Source organism: Rhinopithecus roxellana, chromosome 20 (genome assembly GCF_007565055.1).
Source record: "Rhinopithecus roxellana isolate Shanxi Qingling chromosome 20, ASM756505v1, whole genome shotgun sequence".
Classification (NCBI taxonomy): Eukaryota; Metazoa; Chordata; class Mammalia; order Primates; family Cercopithecidae; genus Rhinopithecus; species Rhinopithecus roxellana.
In genome coordinates this window covers 33,854,512-33,878,739 of record NC_044568.1, presented here as the reverse complement: position 1 = coordinate 33,878,739, position 24,228 = coordinate 33,854,512, and the positions used below count along the sequence as shown (strand labels likewise).

General features: G+C 44.0%; 1 protein-coding gene across 7 annotated transcripts in view; it reads right to left on the bottom strand.

The window, feature by feature from the left end:
- SYT17 (synaptotagmin 17) overlaps window positions 1-24,228 on the bottom strand; it is a 129,895-nt gene that overhangs the window by 61,738 nt on the left and 43,929 nt on the right. For all 7 annotated transcript variants that reach the window (XR_004055514.1, XM_030925620.1, XM_010367103.2 and 4 more), the window contains 2 exons: window positions 10,693-10,813; window positions 9,025-9,180 (listed from right to left, as the gene is read on the bottom strand). Coding sequence is in view for 6 of the 7 variants with exons in the window: in XM_030925620.1 (XP_030781480.1) it covers window positions 9,025-9,180; window positions 10,693-10,813 (277 nt within the window). In the remaining variant the exon portion in view is untranslated. The remainder of the gene's footprint in view (window positions 1-9,024; window positions 9,181-10,692; window positions 10,814-24,228) is intronic.

Below are 24,228 nucleotides of genomic sequence, written 5' to 3'. Positions count from 1 at the left end.
GGCATGCACCACCATGCCCAGCTAATTTTTAGTTTTTTTTTTTTTTTTTTTTTTTCTTTTTTGTAGAAATGGGATCTTGCTATGTGTCCAGGCTGGTCTTGAACTCTTGTACTCAAGTGATCCTACTGCCTCAGCCTCCCAAAGTACTGGGATTATACATGTAAGTCACCGTGCCTGGCCCCCAACCGCTTTAAAGAACACCCTCCAGTGCCCATTTGACCTGGGGTCTTTCCAAACAAGAGGCTGGCACGCTGCCCTCCAGCCCTCCCATCCATTCCCCGCCGCGCCTCCCCACCCATCTCATCTCACCAGCAGATTCAGTTACCCGATTTGATGCCACAGCTGCAGAAAGCCAAGCAATTATGGAACACAGACCAGGTGCCTTGGCACTCGCTCTCACAGAGGGGCCTGGGAGGCCTCCAGACAGACAGCAGGGTGGGAGGGAAGCGGAACAGTAGAGGCAAAGATTGGCCAACCCAGCCTGCACAAGAGAGCCACTTGGGAGCTTTGAAGAATACAGATGCCTTCCAAAACCCCAAAAAACCCAGACGCCTGGGCTGATTCCGTTTATCTGTTCTAGGAACTGGGCATCTGAATTTTTTTAAAGTCCCTGAGTAATACTAATGTACAGACAGGGTTAGGGAGTCAGGTGATGTGCAGGGATAGGGACCAGTGCTAGAGAGTTTGTTTGTTTGTTTGTTTGTTTGTTTGTTTGTTTATTTATTTTGAGACAGGGACTGGCTCTGTCACCTAGACTGGAATGCAGTGCCACAATCTTGGCTCACTGCAACCTCCACCTCCCAGGCTCAAGCGATCCTCCCACCTAAGCCTCCCGAGTAGCTGGAACTGCAGGCATGCACCACCGCACCCAGCCAATTTTTGTATTTTTAGTAGAGATGGGGTTTTGCCATGCTGCCCAGGCTGGTCTCAAACTCCTGGACTCAAACGATCCGCGCCCTTTAGCCTGTCAAATTGCTGGGATTAGAGGTGTGAGTCACTGCACGGGGCCAAGGGTTTAATTCTTATTAATGCACTGGCACAATCAATCATCATTCACCCTGATGCCCTTCCCGGGTCTGTTTGTTTCCCAAAATGTGGTCTGCAGCCCCACAGCGTCGGCATCACCTGGGAACTGTTAGAAATGCAGAATTCCAGGCCCACCTCGGCCTCCTGTTACCGAGTTGGAATTTGCATTTTAACCAATCCCTGGGCAATGCAGATGCATGTGAAAATAGAGACGCCACATTCTCTAGTCTTAGCTAGAGACACCAAGGGTTGGCAAAAATTGAGGCATGTCTGTCTTTGCCTTGTTTCTTTTCTGTGTGTTCCATAGCTGTCCTGCACTGCTTATTATTGGTGAGACCTCTCTAAGCCTATGCCCTAGTCCATTCCTGCAGCAGGCAGCAGGGTGTGGGGGTCTTTCATGCCAACCCCCGGCAGTTTTAGCTCCCAGGTTGAAATGTGACGTCAGCCTCAATTTCTCTTCTGGGGCTGGAGCCCGGTCAACCTCTCTGCATCCCCTGCAATCCTGTCTGCTGATTAATACCTCCTCGTCCTTCAGCTCCCAGCTCACGTGTCAGCTCCTCTCACTTCACAGACTGGGTCAGACACTCTGAAATGTGCCCTGCATCTCTCCTTCAGAGCCCTTAGACCAATTTACAATTCAATCGTTATTGGTGTGGCATTCAATTAATGTCCGTCTGCCTCTACTAGAATTAAACTCCATGAGAACACAGGCCGTGAATGTCTGGTTCTCTGTGGAATACATAACATCTAGCACGGTGCCAGGTACATAGTAGGTGCTCCAAAAATTTAATCAGTAAGGACAGACACATGGTCAACTCCTACCCCAGGAAGCTGCTCCCACCCCCTCCCACCTCAGCCATAACAGGTGGCCAGAAAGAAGCAGTTCCTCCACCTGCCTTGCCCCAGGCTTTGGGAACGCTTCCTAAGCCAAGGGTCTCTTGACCAAGTTTGCCAAGGGAACAAGAGTGTTTTTGTCTTTTTTTTTTCTTTTGAGATGGAGTTTCACTCTTGTCACCCAGGCTGGACTGCTATGGCACGATCTTAGGTTCCCGAGTAGCTGGGATAGCAGGCACCCGCCACCACGCACAGCTAATTTTTGTATTTTTAGTAGAAACAGGGTTACACCATGTTGGCCAGGTTAGTCTTGAACTTCTGACCTCAGATGAGTCACCCGCCTTGGCCTACCACAGTGTTGGGATTATAGGTGTGAGCCACTCTGCCCAGCATACAGAGGGTTTTGAGTGCCTTTCAGAAGGACAGGAAACCCTGACCACTTAGGGGAAACTAAGGAAGGGAGAAGGCTAGAGGCTCAACATATGACATTTGGTTCCTTCAAATTTAGGGATTTCTCCAAAACTTTACCTCCAGAAGACAGAGGGCCTTTCTCTAACATTGAGAGGGAAGACAATACCCTACCCAGGTAATTCTGCAAAATAATTGTTTCCTTCCCTCTTTGGGTTTTCCACAGAATCTCAGACTCTATGTAGACAGGTAGATAAACTATACTATTTATGTATGTATATATATGTAGCCTTTCTTCAGATAAGCTCAAGGTAGCATCTAGTTGCATAACTTGGATGTCTTTCAAGCAATAATAATCTCATCTCATATTTAAAGAGGACTTTCTCTGAGCCAAGTATTGCTCTAAGCCTTTATGTCTATTCACCCATTTGGACTTTGCAACAATTCACCATTATCCCCATTTTACAGGTGAGGAAGCTAAGGCAAAGAGAGGCCAAGCAGAGTGCCAAGATTACACAGCAAGTAAGTCAAGAACATGTACCCAAGCTAAGGGTCTGGTTCCTAACTATTATGCCTAACTATTCCCTCAAAGTGGCAATGAAAGAACATTCTTTTCTCAGGGAAAAGAACAGTATGCCAGGTTCCAGCATCAGCATCCAGGTACTTCTCTGAATTGCTTAGGATCTCCTGGGCTCAAGCTTCATTTATTTATTTTTTCTTTCCTTCTAATTATAGCAAAATACATGTAACATAAAAGTAACCATTTTTAGATACACAGGTCAGTGGCATTAAGTATATTCACAGTGTTGTGTAATCATCACAACTGTCCGTCCCCAGAATTTTTTTTTTTTTTTTGAGACAGAGTTTCACTCTTGTCGCCCACGTTGAAGTGCAATGGCATGATCTCGGCTCACTGCAACCTCCTCCTCCCAGGTTCAAGTGATTCTCCTGCCTCAGCCTCCTGAGTAGCTGGAATTGCAGGTGCCCACCTAATACACCTGGCTAATTTGTGTATTTTTAGTAGAGATGGGGTTTCACCATATTGGCCAGGCTGATCTCAAACTCCCGAACTCAGGTGATCCACCCGCTTTGGCCTCCCAAAGTTTTGGGATTACAGGCGTGAGCCACTGTGCCTGACCTCCAAAACCTTTTTTTTAACTTGCCCAACTGAAAGTCTTCATCAATTAAATAATAGCTCTCTATCCTCTCCTTCCCCCAGCTCCTGATAATCTCTATTCTACTTTCTGTCTATGAATTTGACTACTCTAGATATTTCACGGAAGTGGAATGATACAGTATTTGTCCTCTTCTATCTGGCTTGTTTCACTTAGCATAATTTCTTCCAGGTTCATCCATGTTGTAGCGTGAGTCAGAATTTCCTTCCTATTTAAGGCTGAGTAATATTCCATTGTATGTATGCACTGCTTTATTTATTTTTTTTTTTTGAGACGGAGTCTTGCTCTGTCGCCCAGGCTGGAGTGCAGTGGCCGGATCTCGGCTCACTGCAAGCTCCACCTCCTGGGTTCACGCCATTCTCCTGCCTCAGCCTCCTGAGTAGCTGGGACTACAGGCACCCGCTACCGCACCCGGCTAATTTTTTTGTATTTTTAGTAGAGATGGGGTTTCACCGTGTTAGCCAGGATGGTCTCGAACTCCTGACCTCGTGATCCGCCCGCCTCTGCCTCCCAAAGTGCTGGGATTACAGGCGTGAGCCACTGCGCCCGGCTAGCACTGCTTTGTTTACCCATTTATCTGTCGATGAATGTTCAGGTTGCTTCCACCTGTTGGTGGTTGTAAATAAGGGTGCTATGAACGTAGGTGTACAAATAACAGATTGAGTCCCTGCTTTCAATTCTTTTGGGTTTATAGCTACAAGTGCAATTGCTAGATCACATGGTCATTCTATTTTTAACTTTTTGAAGATTTGCCATCAAGCTGCATTTCTTTTCTCTGTCTTTCTGATGTGGTTTGCATCTGTGTCTCCACCCAAATCTCATGTCAAATTGTAAACCCTAGTGTTGGAGGTGGGGCCTGGTGGGAGGTGATGGATCATAAGGGTGGATTCCTCATGAATGGTTTAGCATCGTCTCCCTTGGTACTATATAGTGAGTGAGTTCTCCTGAGATCTGCTGGTTTAAAAGTGTGTGGCACCTTCCCCTTCACTCTCTTCCTCCTGCTCTGGCCATGTAAGGTGCACGCTCCCTCTTTGCCTTCCTCCATGACAGTATGTTTCCTGAGGCCTCCTGGGAAGCCAAGCAGATGCCACTCTCATGCTTCCTGTACAGCCTGAGGAACCAGGAGCCAATTAAACTCTTTTCTTTATAAATTACCCAGTCTTAGTTATTTCATTGTAACAATGCGAGAACGGACCAATATACTTTCTTTCCTTCTTTTTCCCAACATCCAGTAAAAACTCAATCACTTCAGTGGCCAGCTCCACTTTACTTTGGTTCAGTAAACCTTCCTGAATTTCCTGGAAGCCCTCCGGGCTGTGTGTTGCTATCTTGGGAGGTGAAAAGCAATTTTACCCCTCTTTTCATTTTTTATTTTTAAACCTCAGCTGCAGAAACCACCTGATTGAAAATTGCAGACGAATCCTCATCCCACACAGGAAAACAAGTGTTCAGAAAGTCCAGCTTACCAGCTAATTACAGGCTTTTACCAGTGATTCATGGCAAATGCTAAATTGCAGATTAACCTTACTTTTCTTATGAAGTGTTTGGAAACATGGTAATAGGCTGGGTTTTGGATCCTCGTCCTAGAGGTGACAGCTCTTTTCCTCAGTGGACAAATAAAGCGGGTTAGAACCTTATGAATTTGAGTTCAGGAGAACTGTAGCTTTGCTGAGATACATACCAACTTAAGACACATTTCTCATATTATTCCAGCCAGTACCCTTTTATGTAAAATGCCACCCTAGCTGGGATTTCCACTCACAGCTGTGGTTCGGAACAATGAATGAGCCATAGAAATATCTGGGGTACTTTTAAAAAATAGCTACTTATAGATGCTGAGTGCCTCAGCCTAGTCCAGTTGCTTTAGAGTCTCTGCGGGATACAGTGCAGTCACTGGTAGCATTTTAAAGCTCCCAGGTAATTCTAAGGTAGAGCCAGGGTTGAGAATCCCTGATTTAAGGGTCGGGGCAGGCAATTCTTCCTCCTCCAGAAAGAATATTTTCAATGAGCTTTTTAACCAGAGGAACATGAACTTCCAAGCCAGGGGCCCAAAACTTACAGGAGAGAAGCGGGTCTTCTGTGAATGGAGAGTACAAGACTCACCTGATGGCCTCAGCTGACCACTGCCCCAGCTGACGGTTGCCACCTGAAGTGCTGTGGGTTGAATAAAAGATGTATGGGGGGGTGTGGTGTGACGACCCTTCTAGTTTGAGCCTTATGAGGTAACCATATGGGATTCAAGGAATTCAAAAAAACCTCTGCAACTATATGCAAAATTTTCCATACTTCCATGTATTTTACTGGAGTTCTAATCACAATCCCTAAAGCTCTGTCATACCCCCCACCTCCAGAATAAATAATCTCACCTTTATCATACTACATCATGCAACAGTATCTAATGCAGTTATTAAAAATAAAAAGTCAAATCCATTTGTATTCATATTGATCTGAAGGCAATGAACACATTCATTGTTAATTACACCGAAGCAAGCGTCAATGTGGTATCCATGGAATGTCCTGGTAACCTCCGCCAGGGCAAGGATCAGGTCTGTTTTGTTCACTGCTCTATTCCCAGAACTTGGAAGCACTGCCTGGCACAGAAGGTGTTTAATACACACTTGTTGAATTCATGAATAATGTTTTAAAGGAACAGAACCCTCTGTATGTGGATATTATTGTGTGAACAAGGAAAAAAGTGTGGAATGATACACGGCAGAACATTAAAGGCTTGACTTCAGGGAGAAGGAATTGGAAAGGGGAAGGCATTAAAGAAAGACATCAGGCTGGGTGTGGCGGCTCATGCCTGTAATCCCAGCACTTTGGGAGGCCGAGGTGGGTGGATTGCTTGAGGTCAGGAGTTTGAGACTGGTCTGGCCAACACGGTAAAACCCTGTCTCTACAAAAAATATTAAAAATGTTTCCGGGCATGGTGGCGTGCACGTATAATCCCAAGTACTGAGGAGGCTGAGGCATGAGAATTGCTTGAGCCTGGGAGGCGGAGGTTGCAGTGAGCCAAGATCACACCACTGCACTCCAGCCTGGGAGATAGAATGAGACTGTCTCAAAAAAAAAAAAAAAAAAAAAAAAAAATGGGAAGGATTCCACAGCAAGAAAACACTCTGAAATAAACAAAACTGCATGAGAGAGTGAGAAGGTGGTGGCTGCCCCATGGGTGTGGGAGAAAAAAGGAAAACATTAAACTTTCCCTTTAATAATAGTTAACAGTTCTAGAGTGCTTACTATGGGCGGCACAGTGCTCAGCACCGTATGTTTATTGATCGCACTGAATTATGTGCATTCTATCTTGAATGCACACAACAATCCTGTGAAGTATCCTGTATTGTTATCCCCATTTTACAGCTGAGAAGACCTAAGCCCACAGATCTTGCTCAGGGCCACCAAAGTAGGTGAGTGGTAAAGCCAGGACCCAGACACCAGCTCCCCAGCACAGGCACATAACGCCTGTTCTCCTCTGATTCTCTGTCCTTACACATCTTTTTCATGGTGTCACTCATTATAACACGTGTGTGGTACATTTATCATAAAATGTTAAGTAAAATATGAAGTGTCAGGGCTTTCCATGTGGGCTCTCAGTTTCCCCTGGGGTTCTCTCCTCAACTAAGCTAACAATAGGAGGTCCCTTATTCTCAGCAGGCACTTGGGAAAGGAGGCTTCATTTTTTATCTCTGTCTTGGTTTAATACACAGTAGTTCCCATTGCCTGCCTGTGCAGCATTTAAGGAGTCAGAGGTGACTGTCTTCTGTGTTGGCCTGAAACCTAGGAGAGAGTGAGGCTCTTGCCTATTTGTAACTCCATCTGGACAGCAGCCATCACAGACTGCATTAGAAAGGATCATTATATCTGCATAGGGCAGGCATCCCCTGATTCAATACAGACTCTATGGGTGACAGGCCTTGAGAAAGCCCAGAACCAACCTGCTTCGGAGGGATCTCAGAGGACAGACATTTGCAACCTTGGAGAGAAGGAGCAACAAGTTTATATAGGGGAAATCTTGCATGCAAGGATTTTTCAGCCATGAATTTGTTTCTTGGGAGACCTGGAGCCCAGAGTTCTAGACAAGATCTAAATAGAGGAGAGTTTGCAGTTACCCTGGAGAAAGATGTCTTGAAGGATGATGTCAGATCACCAATGCTAGCCCTACCTGGGTTCTTGAGGAAATATAGATCCCTTGGTATGTGGAGCTGGCAAGACCAGAGCTTGAATTCTGATTCTATCAGCTTGAGACTTTGTGTAGGTTGCTTAGGTTTTAAGCCTCAGTCCCTAGATCTGTAAGTTGAGGATGAAGACACCAACTTGACAGGGTGGGTTATGGTGAATATTAGCAATTATAAAGGGAAGTACATACTGTAATTAGAACACAAGAAATAATAACCATTACTCCTACTAACTCTATTCCTGTTGTGGTGAGTAGCTTCTAAGATGACTCCCAGTGGTTCCCACCTCCCATTCTTTATACCTTGTGTAATCCCTTCCTCCCGAGTGTGGGCTGGACCTATTCTAGTGAGTAGAATATAATGAAAGTAATAGGATGTCATTTCCAGTATTAGATTACAAAAAAGACTCTTCCTTACGATTCGTGTTCCCTCACTTGACCACTCTGATGAAAGCCATGTTGTGAGTTGTCCTATGGGGAAGCCCATGTGGCAAGGAATTGAGGAAGGTCACTGGCCAACAGCCAGGAAGGGACTGAGGTCCCCAGTTCAACAGCCTGCAGGGAACTAAATCCTGCTGAAAACTGCGAATGACCTTGAAAAGAGATCCTCCCCCAGTTGAATCTTCAGATGAGACTGCAGCCCCAGTCAATACCTTGACTGCAGCCTTGTCAGAGGTTTCAGACAGAACTATACAGCAAAGCTTTGTATACCTGGATTTCTGACCCACGGGGACTATGAGATATAAATGTTTATTGTTTTAAGCTACTAAATTTTGGGGTGATTTATTATGCAGCAATAAATAACTAATACACTCTGGAAATAATACATTAGATTACATCTTGGAAAAATGGACTAAATTCTACCAGTGACATATGAAGCCTCTGCTTAAATACTATACCCTTTGGGAAGACTTTCAAAATCCCTTTCCCTGAGTTAGGTGACCCTGTTTTCTCATATGCTTCTCTATTTGACTGCAGGGAACTTGAATCATCACCACCATCATCATCAAAACTAACACACAGTGAGTACTTATTATGTACCAAGTATATTCCAGAGTCATAAGTCATTTACTGTTCACAACAAACCTACGCCACAAGTACTATTATTGTTCACGTTTTGTAGATGAGGAAACTGAAGCTCAGAGGAGTTAAGTAACTTGCCAAAGACCTTAGTTATTATGTGACAGTCTGAGGAAATTTGGCTCGAGTACACATTTCTAACAATTATATTATAGGGCTCTATGAGTCCTGCCCCAGTTCATAGATGTTCAGTGGGTTCAACCCCAGGTAGTTGAACGCCAGACATTAAGTTCTTAAATGTAACTCCCTCTAGATGCCTTCTGTCTCTAGGACAGTCGGTTGAACGTGCCTCACCTGGAGTTCATCAGATGTTGGAGTGCTACCTACCTGTAAACACTAGGCTGGCATTTTCCAGTTCTTCTTGGGGAACTTTGAAGCTGAAGGATTCATTGTAGAAAGGATCAATTGTGCCTCTTAAGAAGGATGTCTTCTTGGTTTTCACAAGTTTGAGTCCATGCACCAGCTGGATTTTCACAAAGGGATCTGAAAATTAGACACAGCATCATAGAATGTTGGAGATCATGAAACCTAATCTGTCCAGTCATTCTGCCATTCAACCTCCCATCCATCTATCTTTTTATTCATCCATTCTTCTATCCATCCATCCATTCAACTTTTCATTCATCTCATAGTCCATCCATTCATCCACCTGTCTATCCATCCATCCATCCATCTTCCCATCCGTCAGTTCACTGATCCATTCATCATCTCACCATATTTTTATCTATCCATTTTCCATCCATCCGATTTCTTATCTATTTGACAGCTCAAGCATCCATCCATCTATTATCCGTCCATTTTCCCATCTATCTGCTTATCTGCTTATCCCTTTCCCTCTTCCTTTAGTCATCTAATATTTGTTGAGCTCCTCCCACATGTTAGCATTGTGTTAGTTTTACCGATGAGAAAACTGAGGACTCAAGGTGAGAAATCAATTTTTAAAGATCTTGCTGGTGACACAGAATCAGACTCAGAGACTGCCTTGGATTTCTGCCTGTGGAAAACCATTATCATTTCAGTGAGCCCATAGCCCATATACAGGAGAATAGAGATGGCAGAATTATAACATTTTTAGATCATTTTATAGTTTACAAAGGGATTCATGTACATTATCTAATTTAATGTTTGTTTAAACAACAGATGAATACGGTTATTATGTCAATTTTTGAGATTGAGAAATTGAGGCATATTAAGTAAATTCCCCAAAGCCATATCATTTGCAAGCCAGATCATTTGACTCCTATAACCTTAATGATTTTATCATACTGACTCTCCCATTGTGGTGAGTCTGAAACTCTTCAGTCTTAATACCATTGCCTCCACTGGCCCTTTCTAAGCCTCTGTTTTTATGATGTGGCTTTTGAGAGTGCAAAGTGTCTTCTAGCTGTCACCTTATCACAAAAGTAATTTATTTTAGCTACTGCATTCAGAGAAGACAATAATTCCACCACTGAGCTGAACAGATCCCTGTGACTACAGCTGCTTTCACAGTAATATCCTTTGCTTTCATGGGAGAAGCAACATACAGATGGAATGGAATCTGTTCCGTTCCATTGAAAGTCATGTTTGAATGGATTTTGCTATAATGTACACACTTTAAATACAAGTCTTTTCAGAGCTAGAATTCATAAAGATTTATGGCACACATGAAATGAGCTGGCAAAAACCTCAGAGTGTGTCCTCCACGCTCGTTGATTAGAATGGATAGTTTCTGCACACTATCGCCACCTGCAGGATGGCGTCTCCATTGCAGGAATAGCATTTGGAAAGGCCAAGTCACTTCTTGGGTTCAAAGAGGATTTAAGTTTCCAGTGGTTATCACGACTGGCCTCAGTCAACTCCCCAATTCCAATAGGGTTACTAAGATGGCATCTTTTACCTGCCTCATCCTGAGATGAGTAATGCTCATCTAGGATACAGAAAAAGAAAACTGGGTCCCCCACACAAACACAGATGCCCCATTAATAAAGTGAGAAGCGGGGAATCACACGGTACCTGAACCTTGGCTCACATCTGTCTGAAGAAGTTGCTTGGCTCGAATGACATCAACATTCAGTCTGCCAGCACTTGGGAGATAATTCAGTGACAGAAGCAGCTCCCCCAGCTCCACTTCATTCTGTAGAGAAAGGAAATGGTCAGGAAGTTGCCTTCTCCTTTTATTCCTTTTGCACCTACCATGCAAGAAATTGATTGCAGCAGCCCACAAACAGGTTGCTGTGGGCGCATCAGTTGACAGTGGGTGCCTCTGTGTGTGACTTCTTTTCATCTCTGCCTCCAATTATTGTGGTCCATCTATCTCTGAGTTTTTTCCACTCTTAGATCACTCAACAGCAACAACAATAACAACAAAAGCAGCAATAATTCACTGCCATGTACTATGCTAAGCACTTTACATGTAACGATTAATGAGTCTGTGAGGTATTAGTATTAACTCTTTAACAGATGAGGAAACTGAGACTCACAGGGTTAAATAACATGTCCAAAGCCACAGCAAGAAAGTGGTAGAGCTGGTACTTAGACCCAGGGAGGCTGATTTGATTCCAGAGAATCTGACTGCTGTTATTCTGCTATCCAATAGGATACCTGGAGGTAGAATGCCCTGCAGGGTAACTATCTGAGTGAGAAATCTGTTCTTAACCTGGAATCCCCAATAGATCCCACGCTTCTAACCTCACCATAGCTACACTCAGCGCAGAGACATCCCTTGTTGAAGAGTACCCATCCCCTTGATAGTACCCTCTATCACACTGTGGAAAATTCCCATGAACACCTAAGTGCATGACTGCATACTGCCAAAAATACCTAGAAAGCAGGAGGCCTCCCACTTCTCTGTCCCTTTAAAAAAAAAAAAAAAAAGTATTGTAGAAAATTTCAGCCATGTACAAAACAATAGACTAGCATAACAAATCTCCATCTATCCATCACAAAATTGTAACAATTATGGGCATTTTGCCAAATAGTGTTTCACCTATATCCTGACTTGTGAAATATTTTAGCTGAATATTTTAAACTAAGTCCTCGACATGGTGTCATTTTACCTGTATATCCTTCAGAATTATTCTTTAACTGATAAGGACATTAAGACAAGCATTTTAGTGTGGGAAATTTCCAGTCATATTTCAAAACCAGACAGAAGAGTATACCCCATCATCTTCATACCCAAACATCACTCAGCTTCAAAAATTCTCATCTCATAGTGAATCTCTCTTCACTTACACCTTCATTCAACTCCCCATATTCCTCTGAAGTAACTCCCAGTCATTATATTATTTGTAATATTTCAACATGTATCTTTAAAGGGTAAGATCTCTATCTATCTATCTATCTATCTATCTATCTATCTATCTATCTGTCTGTCTATCAATCATCTATCTCATCTCTCTATAATCTAATCATCTATTATCGATCAATCATCTGTTTATCTACATCTATTATCTATCTTTATCTATCATCTATCTAGCCTTCATCTCTATCTTTTCTGATGTCAGTCATTTCAGCAAATTAATGCCAAATGCCTAGCACAATACCCAGCAGCTCTAGAACAATGCCTAGCACATAGTAGATACTCAATAAACATCTGCTGACAGGGTGAACAGTCAAACCAAAAGATTCCTGTACCGAGTGAGTTAGTCCCCAAACAAACAAGAAACAACCTCTCATGGTAACTCGGAGGCTGCTAACAAACAGCCTAAAGGTGTGTTTTGTTTGCCCCACATCACATTGTAACTTATAATTACTTGTTAATTATTACATAATTCAAGAATCAAGTTATTTCACATTTTTTTAAAAATCTGGATTTCTTGCCTTGCTTGAAAAACAGGAAAATCTGGTAACACTGGCATTCCCACCAGGCAAGAGACAAAGATTCTTTACTTGACCAAACTTTAGTCAGGCTCCTAAACCTCCTAAGCCCATCAGTGCACCACCTTGTCAAATCCAGTTTCTGCAAAGAACTCTGCTAAATCAGTTTGGTCAGGTTCCTCATTCTCTCTCTCTCACCACTTTTTTTTTTTTTTTTTTTTTTTTTTTTTTGAGACAAGGTCTCACCCTGTCACCCAGGCTGGAGCAATGGCATGATCATAGCTCCCTGCAACCTCAAACTCCTGGGCCAAGGGATCCTACTACCTTAACATCCTGAATAGCTGGGATTACAGGCATGTGCCACTATACCTGGCTAATTTTTTTTTTTTTAAGAGGTGAGGTATTGCTGTGTTATCCAGGCTGGTCTTGAACTCCTGGCCCCAAGTGATCTTCCCAAATTGCTGGGATAACAGGTAGAAGCCATCGTGCCCAGACAGGTTCCTCATTCTCCATCATGCCCCAGGTAATGTCTGATCACCCTGGCCTGTCTCCAGCAAAAATCCTGCCAGGTTGATTTAGCCAGAGTTCCCCTGACTCCTCTGATGCTTCCTCTTAGTAAGTTTTAAAAATCCCTGACCCCCAACTTTGCTCCATGGCTACGGATTCCCACTTGTCTGTGCTGCATTTGAGGCTGAGGCCCAGTCTCTCTCAATGACTGCAAAATCCCATTACTGTGGTCCCTATACATATCATGATGATCCTCAATAAAGTCTGCCTTGTCACTTTAAGAAGCATCATTGAGGGTTGGGCGCGGTGGCTCACGCCTGTAATCCCAACACGTTGGGAAGCCGAGGTGGGTGGATCATCTGAGGTCAGGAGTTCGAGATCAACCTGGCCAACATGGTGAAATCCTATCTCTACTAAAAATACAAAAATTAGCCAGACGTGGTGGCATGCACCTGTGATCCCAGCTACTTGGGAGGCTGAGGCAGACCACTTGAACCCAGGAGGCAGAGGTTGCAGTGAGCCGAGATCGCACCACTGCACTCCAGCCTGGGTACCAGAGCGAGACTCCATCTCAAAAAAAATAAAATAAAATAAAAGAGAAGTGTCATTGAGTAATTTTCTTTAATCCAACATCTGGCCACAGAGCTGTGCAGTGCTCCTTTAGATGGGACCTGCCCCCTTCACATCATACCTCATCTGTCCGCTTCCTCCCCTTTAGATTCCTGCTGCCCTGCCCTGGGTATCCAAGTATGGAGATTTTCAAAATAGGAATGGTCAACTGAGTGTCTTGAGTAATAAAAGAAGTTCAAGCCCTTTTGCACTGTTGCTAGGGGTTTCCTGCTGCTTCTCAAGGGCTTGGAAGATGCAGTGGCTTTAGGACATGACCCTGCTGACACATCTACTCTAGGATGAGCAATGCTGAGGATTCTGCAGGAGCCCAGGCCATCCAGGTCCTCCCAGACTTTGCTCCTCCCAGGTTCATAAGTCACAGTGACATTTCCTTTTATTTTAAAAGCAGTTTACTATGTACCAGGACTGGGGATACATCAGCGAGACCATGCCCTGACTTTACAGAGCATACACTCCTGTGGGGGAGATGGACAGTACATAGATTTTAAAAAATATATCAATGAGATGATTTCAGGTAATGCTAAGTATTAGGAAGAAAAATATAGCACGGTGAGAGAAAGGAAGAACCTTTCTTGGGTGATGGCAATTTGCTGCATCTTGATTGTGGTAGCAGTTACATGTGCATTTGCCAAAAATCAACAAACAGTAAGTTCCATCTCAGTAAAGTTGATTGAAAGGGGGGCATTTGAAGTAAGCAAATGTGGCAAAATATTGGCGACTTATGACATCTGGGAGATGGATACATGGGTGTTTTATTATTTTATGTGGGAAATATTCCCATTAAAAACATTTATTTTATGTTAAATAAACATGAAAAAGGAAAACGTGACAAATTAGGCAGAGTAAGAGAATGAATGGCGTTCACATGGGAGCTGCCCTTTCAGTCGGTGGATGGGGCAGGGTTTTTCTGAGAGGCGAGGTTTGAAGAGGAATGAGGGAGGAAAGAGGGATAGGGACTCCTGGGACAGAGAGAACAACAAGTGTAAGGGCCAGGATGGTGGGAGTCACTGACCGGTGTCGCACAGTCAGTGTGTTCAAAGGAACAAAGAGAAGGCCAGTGTGAGGAGAATGTAGCAAGAGATGGATTCTAGAGATGCTTACAGGAACGAAGGCAAGCTGCCCAGTGGTTGATCCCAGGGACTCTGCCCAATCCTAGCCGTCCTCACAGAATTGGAAGGAGGAGGTGAGGCCATCTTTTGGGCCCTCGATACGTAAGAGCACCTCAAGCCCCCTCTGCAACCTTCATGTGTGGATAGAATTGTTCCTTCTCTCCCCTGGGGCCATTGATCTAACCTTCAACAAGGCACTTCCTGAAGTTATCCTTTTTCTAAGAAGGCTGAGTGTTTTTCAACTTAAGAAAGCAAAGCTCTTTTATTTCTTCTTCCCTTTGCGGATACAAGCTCGCTGTACTCTCTACCCATCCCATCCTCGATACATGGCGTGCACGTCAGGGCTTTCAGGTCATACTTTTCCGGGGAACCATTCCCATTGATCCAGCCACTCTTTCTGTCTGCCTTATCTGGGGAGTGATGAATTTGTAACAGTGTTGTCTGGAGTCAGGGGAGCAGTTGATAGAAAGTAAAAAAGAGGGCTAATTGTGCAATAGCAAAGGATTCATTGATTCATTTAACAAACGCTCATGTAACAGGTACTAGGTTCTAAGCACTTGGGGATGTCACAATCATGACCGTTACAGCAAACCTTTATGGAGAAATCACCATAGTCCAGGCACCATCCTAGGCACTAAAGCTGAATTGCATTTCTTTTCCTTAACAACTCCAGAGGCTTCCGTCTTGCAGATGAAAGAATTCAAGCTTAGTCCTTGAACTGCATGACTTGCTCAAGATCATATATCATAAACAAAAAGAACAAGGTTCAAACTCAGCCCATGGTTAACTCTTACACAAGGTTTCTGGTGAGTAAGCAGCAATCCCAGACGTCAAGCAACTCACCGTCTACTGGCGGAGAACAAGGAAGATATAAAAACAAATCAAAATTCCAGGGACTGCCCATCCACTAGGATGGCTATAATAAACACACACACGCAAAATCATAACAAGTGTTGGCCAGGATGCAGTGAACAAGAACCCTGTATACTGCTGGCGGTAATGAAAACTAGTGCAGCTGCTTTGGTGAACAGGTTGGAGTATGACCGAGCAGTTCCATTCCTAGTTGTATACGTAAGAGAACAGGAAACATGTCCATGTGAAAACTTGTACGCTGATGTTCATAGCAGCACTATTCACAATAGCCAAAAGTGGAAGCAGCCTAAATGTCCATCAACAGATAGATAAACAAGATATCATCTACCTATGCAATGGCAGGTTATTCCTTCATAAAAACAATGAAGCATTGATACAAGGTAGACAAACCTCGAAAAAGTGAAAGAAGCCAGACACAAAAAATCACATACTGTACAATTCCATTGACAAAATATCCAGAATAGGTAAATCCATAGAGATAGAAAGTAGATGAGTGATTGCTAGGATCTGGGAGGAGGGGGAAATGTGGAGTGACTACTTAATGGATACAGGGTCTTCTTTGGGTGATGGGAGTGTTCTGGAATTAGACAGAGGTGATGGTTGCACACCACTGAGAATTTACTAAATGCCACTGAATTGTATATTTAAAATGATTACATTTATACTATGTGAATTTCACCTCAATTAAGAAATAATTGCAAACATATAAAAAAAAGCTCATCATCACTGGTTATTAGAGAAATGCAAATCAAAACCACAATGAGATATCATCTTATGTTAGTTAGAATGGCGATCATTAAAAAGTCAGGAAACAATAGATGCTGGAGAGGATGTGGAGAAATAGGAATGCTTTTACACTGTTAGTAGCAGTGTAAATTAGTTCAACCACTGTGTAAGACAATGTGGTGATTCCTCAGGGATCTAGAGCCAGAAACACCATTTGACCCAGCAATCCCATTATTGGGTATATATCCAAAGGATTATAAATCATTCTACTATAAAGACACATGCACACGTATATTTATTGCAGCACTGTTAACAATAGCAAGGACTTGAAACCAACCCAAATGCCCATCAACGACAGACTGGATAAAGAAAATGTGGCACATATACACCATGGAATGCTATGCAGCCATAAAAAAGGATGAGTTCATGTCCTTTGCAGGGACATGGATGAAGCTGGAAACCATCAGTCTCAGCAAACTAACGCAGGAACAGAAAACCAAACACTGCTTGTTCTCACTCATAAGTGGGAGTTGAACAAAGAGAATCCATGGACACAGGGAGGGGAACATCACACACTGGGGCCTGTCGGGGGTTGGGGGGCTAGGGGAGGGATAGTATGAGGAGAAATATCTAATGTAGATGATGGGTTGATGGTTGTAGCAAACCACCATGGCACATGTATACCTGTGTAACAAACCTGCACATTGTGCACATGTACCCCAGAACTTAAAGTATAATAAAAAAAGAAATAATTGTAGGACTCAAGTATTAATCAGCCATATAAATGAAACCCAAGACAGACTGAAGCACAATCTATTCTTGAGAGGGGCATGGTCAAGGAAGTCTTCATGGAGAAGGAGGCATTTGAGTTAAGCCTTGATAAGTAGGATTTGGTCCAGCAAATATTGCAGGGAAGGGTGCCCCATACAGATGGAACAGAATGAGGGAAGCCTTCACTAAGCCCCAGTACTCTTCATTGTGTTCTGATCCTGAATTTATCCATATTATTATGTAAAGGTTGATATGGTTTGGCTGTGTCCCTGCCCAAATCTCATCTTGAATTCCCACATGTAGTGGGTGGGGCCCAGTGGGAGGTAATTGAATCATGGGGGCAAGTCTTTCCCATGTTGTTCCTGTGATAGTGAATAAGTCTGATGAGATCTGACGGTCTGAAAAAGAGGAGTTTCCCTGCATAAGTTCTCTCTGTTTGCCTGCTGCCATCCATGTAAGATGTGACTTGCTCCCCTTGCCTTCTGCAATGATTGTGAGTCTTCCCCAGCCACATGGAATTGTAAGTCTAATTAAACCTCCTTCTTTTGTAAATTGCCCAGTCCCAGGTGTGTGTTTATCAACAGCATGAAAAGAGACTAATACAAGGGCCAAGTAACTTATTATTAATAATAAAGTTGGCTGGGTACAGTAGCTCATGTCTATAATCGCAGCACTTTGGGAGGCCAAGGCTGGAAGATTGCTTGAGGCCAGGAGTTCAAGACCAGCCTGGGCAACATGGTGAGATGCCCCACTTTGCTACAAAAAAAAAAAAAAATGAAAACATTAGCCAGCTGTGGTGGTGAGTGCCTGAGGTCCCAGCTATGTGAGAGGCAGAGGTGGGAGAATTGCACAAGCCAGGAGTTTGAGGTTGCAGTGAGCCATGATAGAGCCTGGGCAACTGAGAAAGACCCCGTCTCAAAAATAAGTAAATAAAATAAAGTAGCCAACGATGGTTAATAATTTGGATGTCTGAGATAAATTAGTGAGCATTCTCCACAGAAACAACATCACCTTCACCCATTTACATTCCTGGTTTGTTGTTGTTGTTAAGTGTGGAAGACAATACTGGTTTCTTCCTTAGAACAGGTGTGTGCTCTTGGCCACTTAGGAATGGATGATGCCCTCCCCACTTCTATAACAAATTTTTTAAAAAAAGAGAAATATAATTTTTGGCAAGAATTTGATATTTCAGAAATAACACTGCAGTACCCATTGAGAAATCAGAACATTGCTGAGGTTTACATTTGAGAATTATTGCAGCAGTCCTTTTTGTCCGGGCACGGTGGCTCATGCCTGTAATCCCAGCACTTTGGGAGGCCGAGGCAGGCAGATCACTTGAGGTCAGGATTTAGAGATCAGCCTGGCCAATATGGTGAAACCCCATCTCTACTGAAAATAAAAAAAGTGTCTGGATGAGGGGACGGGTGCCTGTAATCCCAGCTGCTCAGGAGGCTGAAGTGGGAGAATCACTTGACCCAGAAGGCGGAGGTTTCAGTGAGCCGAGATTGCACCACTGCACACTAGCCTGGGCAACAGAGCAAGACTCTGTCTCAAAAAAAAAAAAAAAAAAAAAAAAAAGAGAGAGAATTATTATTATCTTGAATGACATATGGTGAGCGGCTCTATAATTTTCAGGGCTTGGGGGCCTCAAAGCCTTATCCTAACCCGGCCCTGGAGGAAAAGGAGAGTTGCCATCACACTCAGGGTCTCTGCCCCAGAATATATTGTACGTATGAATAACAGAACAACGTCATTCACTCGGACACCATAAATGTCAGCTCTAACAATCTGAGGACAAAAATGTCCCTGGGGGCTTCCTGGAGCCGGTATCTTCTCAGCCCTTCTTCCCTAGAAGTATCTGATGCTACATCTAAAAGCTTACGAGGACCAAGCACGGTGGCTCATGCCTATAATCCAAGTGCTTTAGGAGGTCAAAGTGGGAAGACCGATCGAGCCCAGGATTTCCAGGCTGCAGTGAATGTTGGTGGTGCCACTGCACTCCAGCCTGGGCAACAGAGCAACACTTGGTCTCTAATTTAAAACAAAACAAAAAATGCTGACCAGGAGTTTGCTGATAAGGAGCTTAGAAAGTAGGAAGAGAAAGCAGGACCATCTAGTCCAGCAGCTCCTCAACTTGCACCACTTAGGAAGATCATGAAATTAATGGTGATCTTTACAGACATCCATGAGGTGCTGGGACATCCAACTTGCATCAACCTGGGGTAATTTTGTTCTCTCTCCTGCCACCTCCAGGGACATTTGGCAACATCTGGAGATATTTTAGTTGCCATAACTGGGGAATAGGGTGGGGTCTGCTACTGGCATCTAGCGGGTAGAAAGAGACCAGGGTTGCTGCCAGACATCCTACAAGGTACAAGACAGCCCCCCTCAACAAGGAATGGTCTGGCCCAAAATATCACTAGTGCCAAAGTTGAGAAATCCTGACCTAAGTCTATAAATCTTGGGCTGATTCAGATTTTTTAAATACATAACTGTACCCTGAACAAAATTTTATTAGGAACCAAAGACTTGGAACTTTTGGTATAAGAAGAGTTCATCAGGTGCAGTGGCTTGAGCCTCTAATCCTATCTACCCAGGAGGCTGAGGTGGGAAGATGGACTGAGGCCAGGACTTTGAGGCCAGCCTGGGCAACAAAGCAAAACCTTCCCACCTTCCATATCTAAACTTTTTTTTTTTTTTTAATTAGCTGAGCATGGTGGCATGCATCTGTGGTCCCAGATATTGAGGAGGCTAAGCCAGGAGGAATGCTTGAAGCCAAGAGTTCGAGGCTATCAGATGCGAGAAGAAGTTTCTCTTCAAAGGTTTAGCTTGTTTAGTTTCCTTGTTCTCTGTTCTCTACTTTCAAGGCCAAACTTCCTTGCTCTCTGTACCTATCTGTCTTGGTTTCAGTAAACAACTCTTCCGCCTACATCTACCACCCACTCTGTAAATTATCCCTCCCATCACAACGGCTCTTCCCGCCGAAACTGTCCTTCCTGCCAGTGTAACCGCATTCCTGCACTTTTCAAGTTAGCCCCCCAGGTTCAGCTTAGATTGTGCAGTCCAACTCCAACCAGTGGAGGTAGGACAGAGCAGCAGGGACAAGCCGCATTAGAGATAAAAACCCCTTCCCTCTTTTGTTTGGTGTGCTCTCATGATGACTAGACCTGTGAGAAACACCCTCCTACAGAAGGAAGATTTGCCTTACTGAGAAATTCTTTGTTTTAGTGCTCATTTTCTTTTTTTTTTTTTTTTTTTTTTTTGAGACGGAGTCTTGCTCTGTCGCCCAGGTTGGAGTGCAGTGGCCGGATCTCAGCTCACTGCAAGCTCCGCCTCCCGGGTTCACGCCATTCTCCTGCCTCAGCCTCCCGAGTAGCTGGGACTACAGGCACCCGCCACCTCGCCCGGCTAATTTTTGTATTTTTTAGTAGAGACGGGGTTTCACCGTGTTCACCAGGATGGTCTCCAACTCCTGACCTCGTGATCCGCCCGTCTCGGCCTCCCAAAGTGCTGGGATTACAGGCTTGAGCCACCGCGCCCGGCCTTAGTGCTCATTTTCTTTGTGACACTGAACAGCATTTGTTTCTAACAAGACTTTAGTAAGCTGTGATTGAACCCCGGCACTCTAGCCTGAGTGGCATGGCAAGACCCTGCCTCTTAAGAAGAAAGAAAAGTCTATTCACCATCTCCACTGAGTTTGTCTTCAGTCCCCTCTGGGCCTGAAGAGGCCGAAGCTGGTGCTACAAGCCAGAGCCCAGAAAGATCCAGCTAAGATTTCCTTCCTTCTGCTTTCTCCTTAAGCCATTCTTCTTCACTGCAAAGTGGACACACAAGCACCAAATACAAAAATCCTCCTAGGAAGTGGGCTCAGCCCTCACAAGGAAAATAGATTGCTTGGTCTGGTAGGATCTCCAACTCTCTCACTTCCCTGTTTATTTCTTATTTTACTGATTTATTGATTTATTGTGACAGAGTCTCACTCTATGGCTCAAGCTGGAGTACACTAGCGTGATCTTGGTTCACTGTAGCCTCTGCCTCCTGAGTTCAAGTGATTCTCGTGCCTCAGCCTCCCGAGTAGCTAAGATTACAGGTATGTGCTACCATGCCCAGCTAATTTTTGTATTTTTAGTAGAGATGGGGTTTCACCATGTCAGCCAGGCTGGTCTCGAACGCCTGACCTCAAGTGATCTGCCCACCTTGGCCTCCCAAAGTGCTGGGGTTACAGGCATGAGCCACCATACCCAGCCTCACTTCCCTGTTTAAAACCCTCCATCGCTCAGAATAAAATTCAAAGTGCTTAGCCTAGTCAACAACAGGGTTTGTCAACCTCAGCACGATTGCCACTTTGGGCTGGAGCATTCTGTGTTGTGGGAGCTGTCCTGTGCATTACAAGAAGCTTAGCAGCATCCCTGGCCTCTACCCACTGGATGCCAGCGGCATCCCCCCTCTCCTGATTGCAAAAACTCAAAATGTCTGCAGACATCGTCAAATGTCCACTGAGGGCAAAAATCACCCAGTTGAGAACTAATGGTCTCTAAAAGGATTTATCTACAGGATCAACATGATTTGATCCAAATGATTTGATCCCTGCCTGCCTCTGAGACCTCACTCACCAACCGCCTCTGCCTTCTTTCTGTTCTTTAAAAATACAAGATCATTGGCTGGGCGCGGTGGCTCACGCCTGTAATCCCAGCATTTTGGGAGGCTGAGGCGGGCAGTTCACGAGGTCAGGAGATAGAGACCATCCTGGCTAACGCAGTGAAACCCTGTCTCGACTAAAAATACAAAAAAAATTAGCCAGGCGTGGTGGTGGGCACCTGTAGGCCCAGCTACATGGGAGGCTGAGGCAGGAGAATGGCATGAACCCGGGAGGCGGAGCTTGCAGTGAGCCGAGATTCCACCACTGCACTCCAGCCTGGGCGACAGAGCCAGACTCCGTCTCAAAAAAAAAAAAATACAAGATTATACCTGCCCCAAGGCTTGAACCTGCTATTCCCTGGGAATCTCAACTCAACAGTCACCTCCTCATCTAAGCTTTCCATTAACATTCAGTTGAAAACAGCCCTCTGCCTCCATCACTTTCCATCACACCACCTTGTTCATTTCCTTCATGGTACGCGGTCCTTAACCTTTTTCTCCATAAAGGCAAAGCAAGTGCCCATGTGTCCACTCCTATATTCACAGCACCAGGAACAAATCCAAAATCAAGCAGTGCAGCCCCCAAACACAGGCTGAGCTGCTGCCACACCATGGGCCAAGAGGGGTTGTCAGCACCATGTTCTGCCCCCTGTCCTATCCAACCCCCAGAGAATCGAAGCCAAGACAGGAGAAGGAACTGGGTGACAGGCCCACTTCTACCTTGTCCCTTGTGGAAGCGATGTCACAAATAAACAGGCCTCGTTTCCTTTCTTGTAAGAGCCTGATGAGCTTAATTTGGTCGAACCACGTGGGGTGGGCTAGGGAGAACCAAAATAGACCATCTGTAAATTACTCGGATGAATCCGGCAGCCGGCTTGGGCAAATGTGGCTTGGCTCTCTCCTCTCTACCCAGACAAAAATTCTCTCTCCCTGCAGCCTTTCAACACAGTTAATTTCTAATCAATAAAAAGGAAATAAAAGAAAATCATCTGGGACAAAAGACATTTTCTGGAGAAGGCAAGAGCCCAGCTCTCCTCCTGACAGGTTTGCTCCGAACTCCTTCTCGATGGTCCTTTCGCTCTCTCTCACCTAGCAAAGGATTTCAAATGTGTGCACACAACTTTTAACGAAGCCCAAACACAGATGCTCTGCGCCCCCTTATGCCTTTGCTCTCAGGGGTTAGATAAAGCCTATTGTCTCTTAATCTGCTGCACAAACAACATTAAAATAGAAATGGATTTTTTAAAAAGCAAACTCCAACTGCAATGCCAGCACTTTACACATTTCATCAAATGCTTTCCTTTCTTTTTTTTTTTCTTCTCTTCACTTTTTTTTCCCAGTCTTTGTCAGTACCGCAACCGTGTATTTGCATAGCTGCATTGACAATTCTGAAATACCCCTTAAGGAAAAAACTTAGATCAGAGGTGAGAGGATGAAGAGAAGTGGGTTAAAGGGTACACACACACAGTTAGCGAGAAGGAATAAACTCAATGTTTGGGGCTGGGCACAGTGACTCATGCCTGTAATCCAAGCACTTCGGGAGGCCGAGGTGGGAGGATCACTTGAGGCCAGGAGTTCAGGACTCCTGCCTCAGGCAAGACTCTGTCTCAATTAAAAAGTAATAATAATAAATGTTTGATAGTAGAGTAGGGTGACTATATTTAACAAACATGTATTGTACTAGAATGACAGAAGTCCTAAATACAGTGACTTGATCACTATGCATTATATATATAACAAAATTTCACGTGTAAGTTTCCCCAGCCATGCAGAACTGAGAGTCAACGGAACCTCTTTTCTTAGTAGATTGCCCGGTCTCAGGTGGTTCTTTATAGCAGTGTGAAGGACTAATACACCTTTAATAATTGCAGAGAGTAAATTTATGTTCTTTAAGCCACCAGTTTGCGGCACTTTGTTACAACAGCCCTAGAAAACTAATACATATGTATTGCAAACGTATCCTCCCAGTTTGTGGCTCGCCTTTTAATTCTTTTTACTATGTTTCCTGATAAGCAGAAGTTCATCATTTTAATGTGGTAGAATGCATTCCTCTTTTCCTTCATTGGTTCGTACTTTATTTTCTGACTTTTTAAAGAGATGCTTTGCTATACTAAGGTCACAGAGATCTTTATTTCTTTATAAAACTTAAAGTTTAGCCATTCATAGTTCCTGGCCATCAGGAGTTGATTTTGGTCTGTGCTGTGAGGTAAGGCTCCATTTTCTTTCTTCTTTTTTTTTCTTCTTTTTTTTTTTTTCCTGTTTTGTTAGAGACAGGGTCTCACTGTGTCACCCAAGTTGGAGTGCAGTGGTGAGATCACAGCTCACTGCAGACTTGAACTCCTGGCCTCAAGTGATCCTCTTGCCCTGGCCTCCCAAAGGATTACAGGTATGAGCCACTGTGCCTGGCCCCATTTTCATTTTTGAGGGAGTGGCCACCTTGTTCCCTATCTTTCTGCTCCACAAAGTTGTGAGTTCA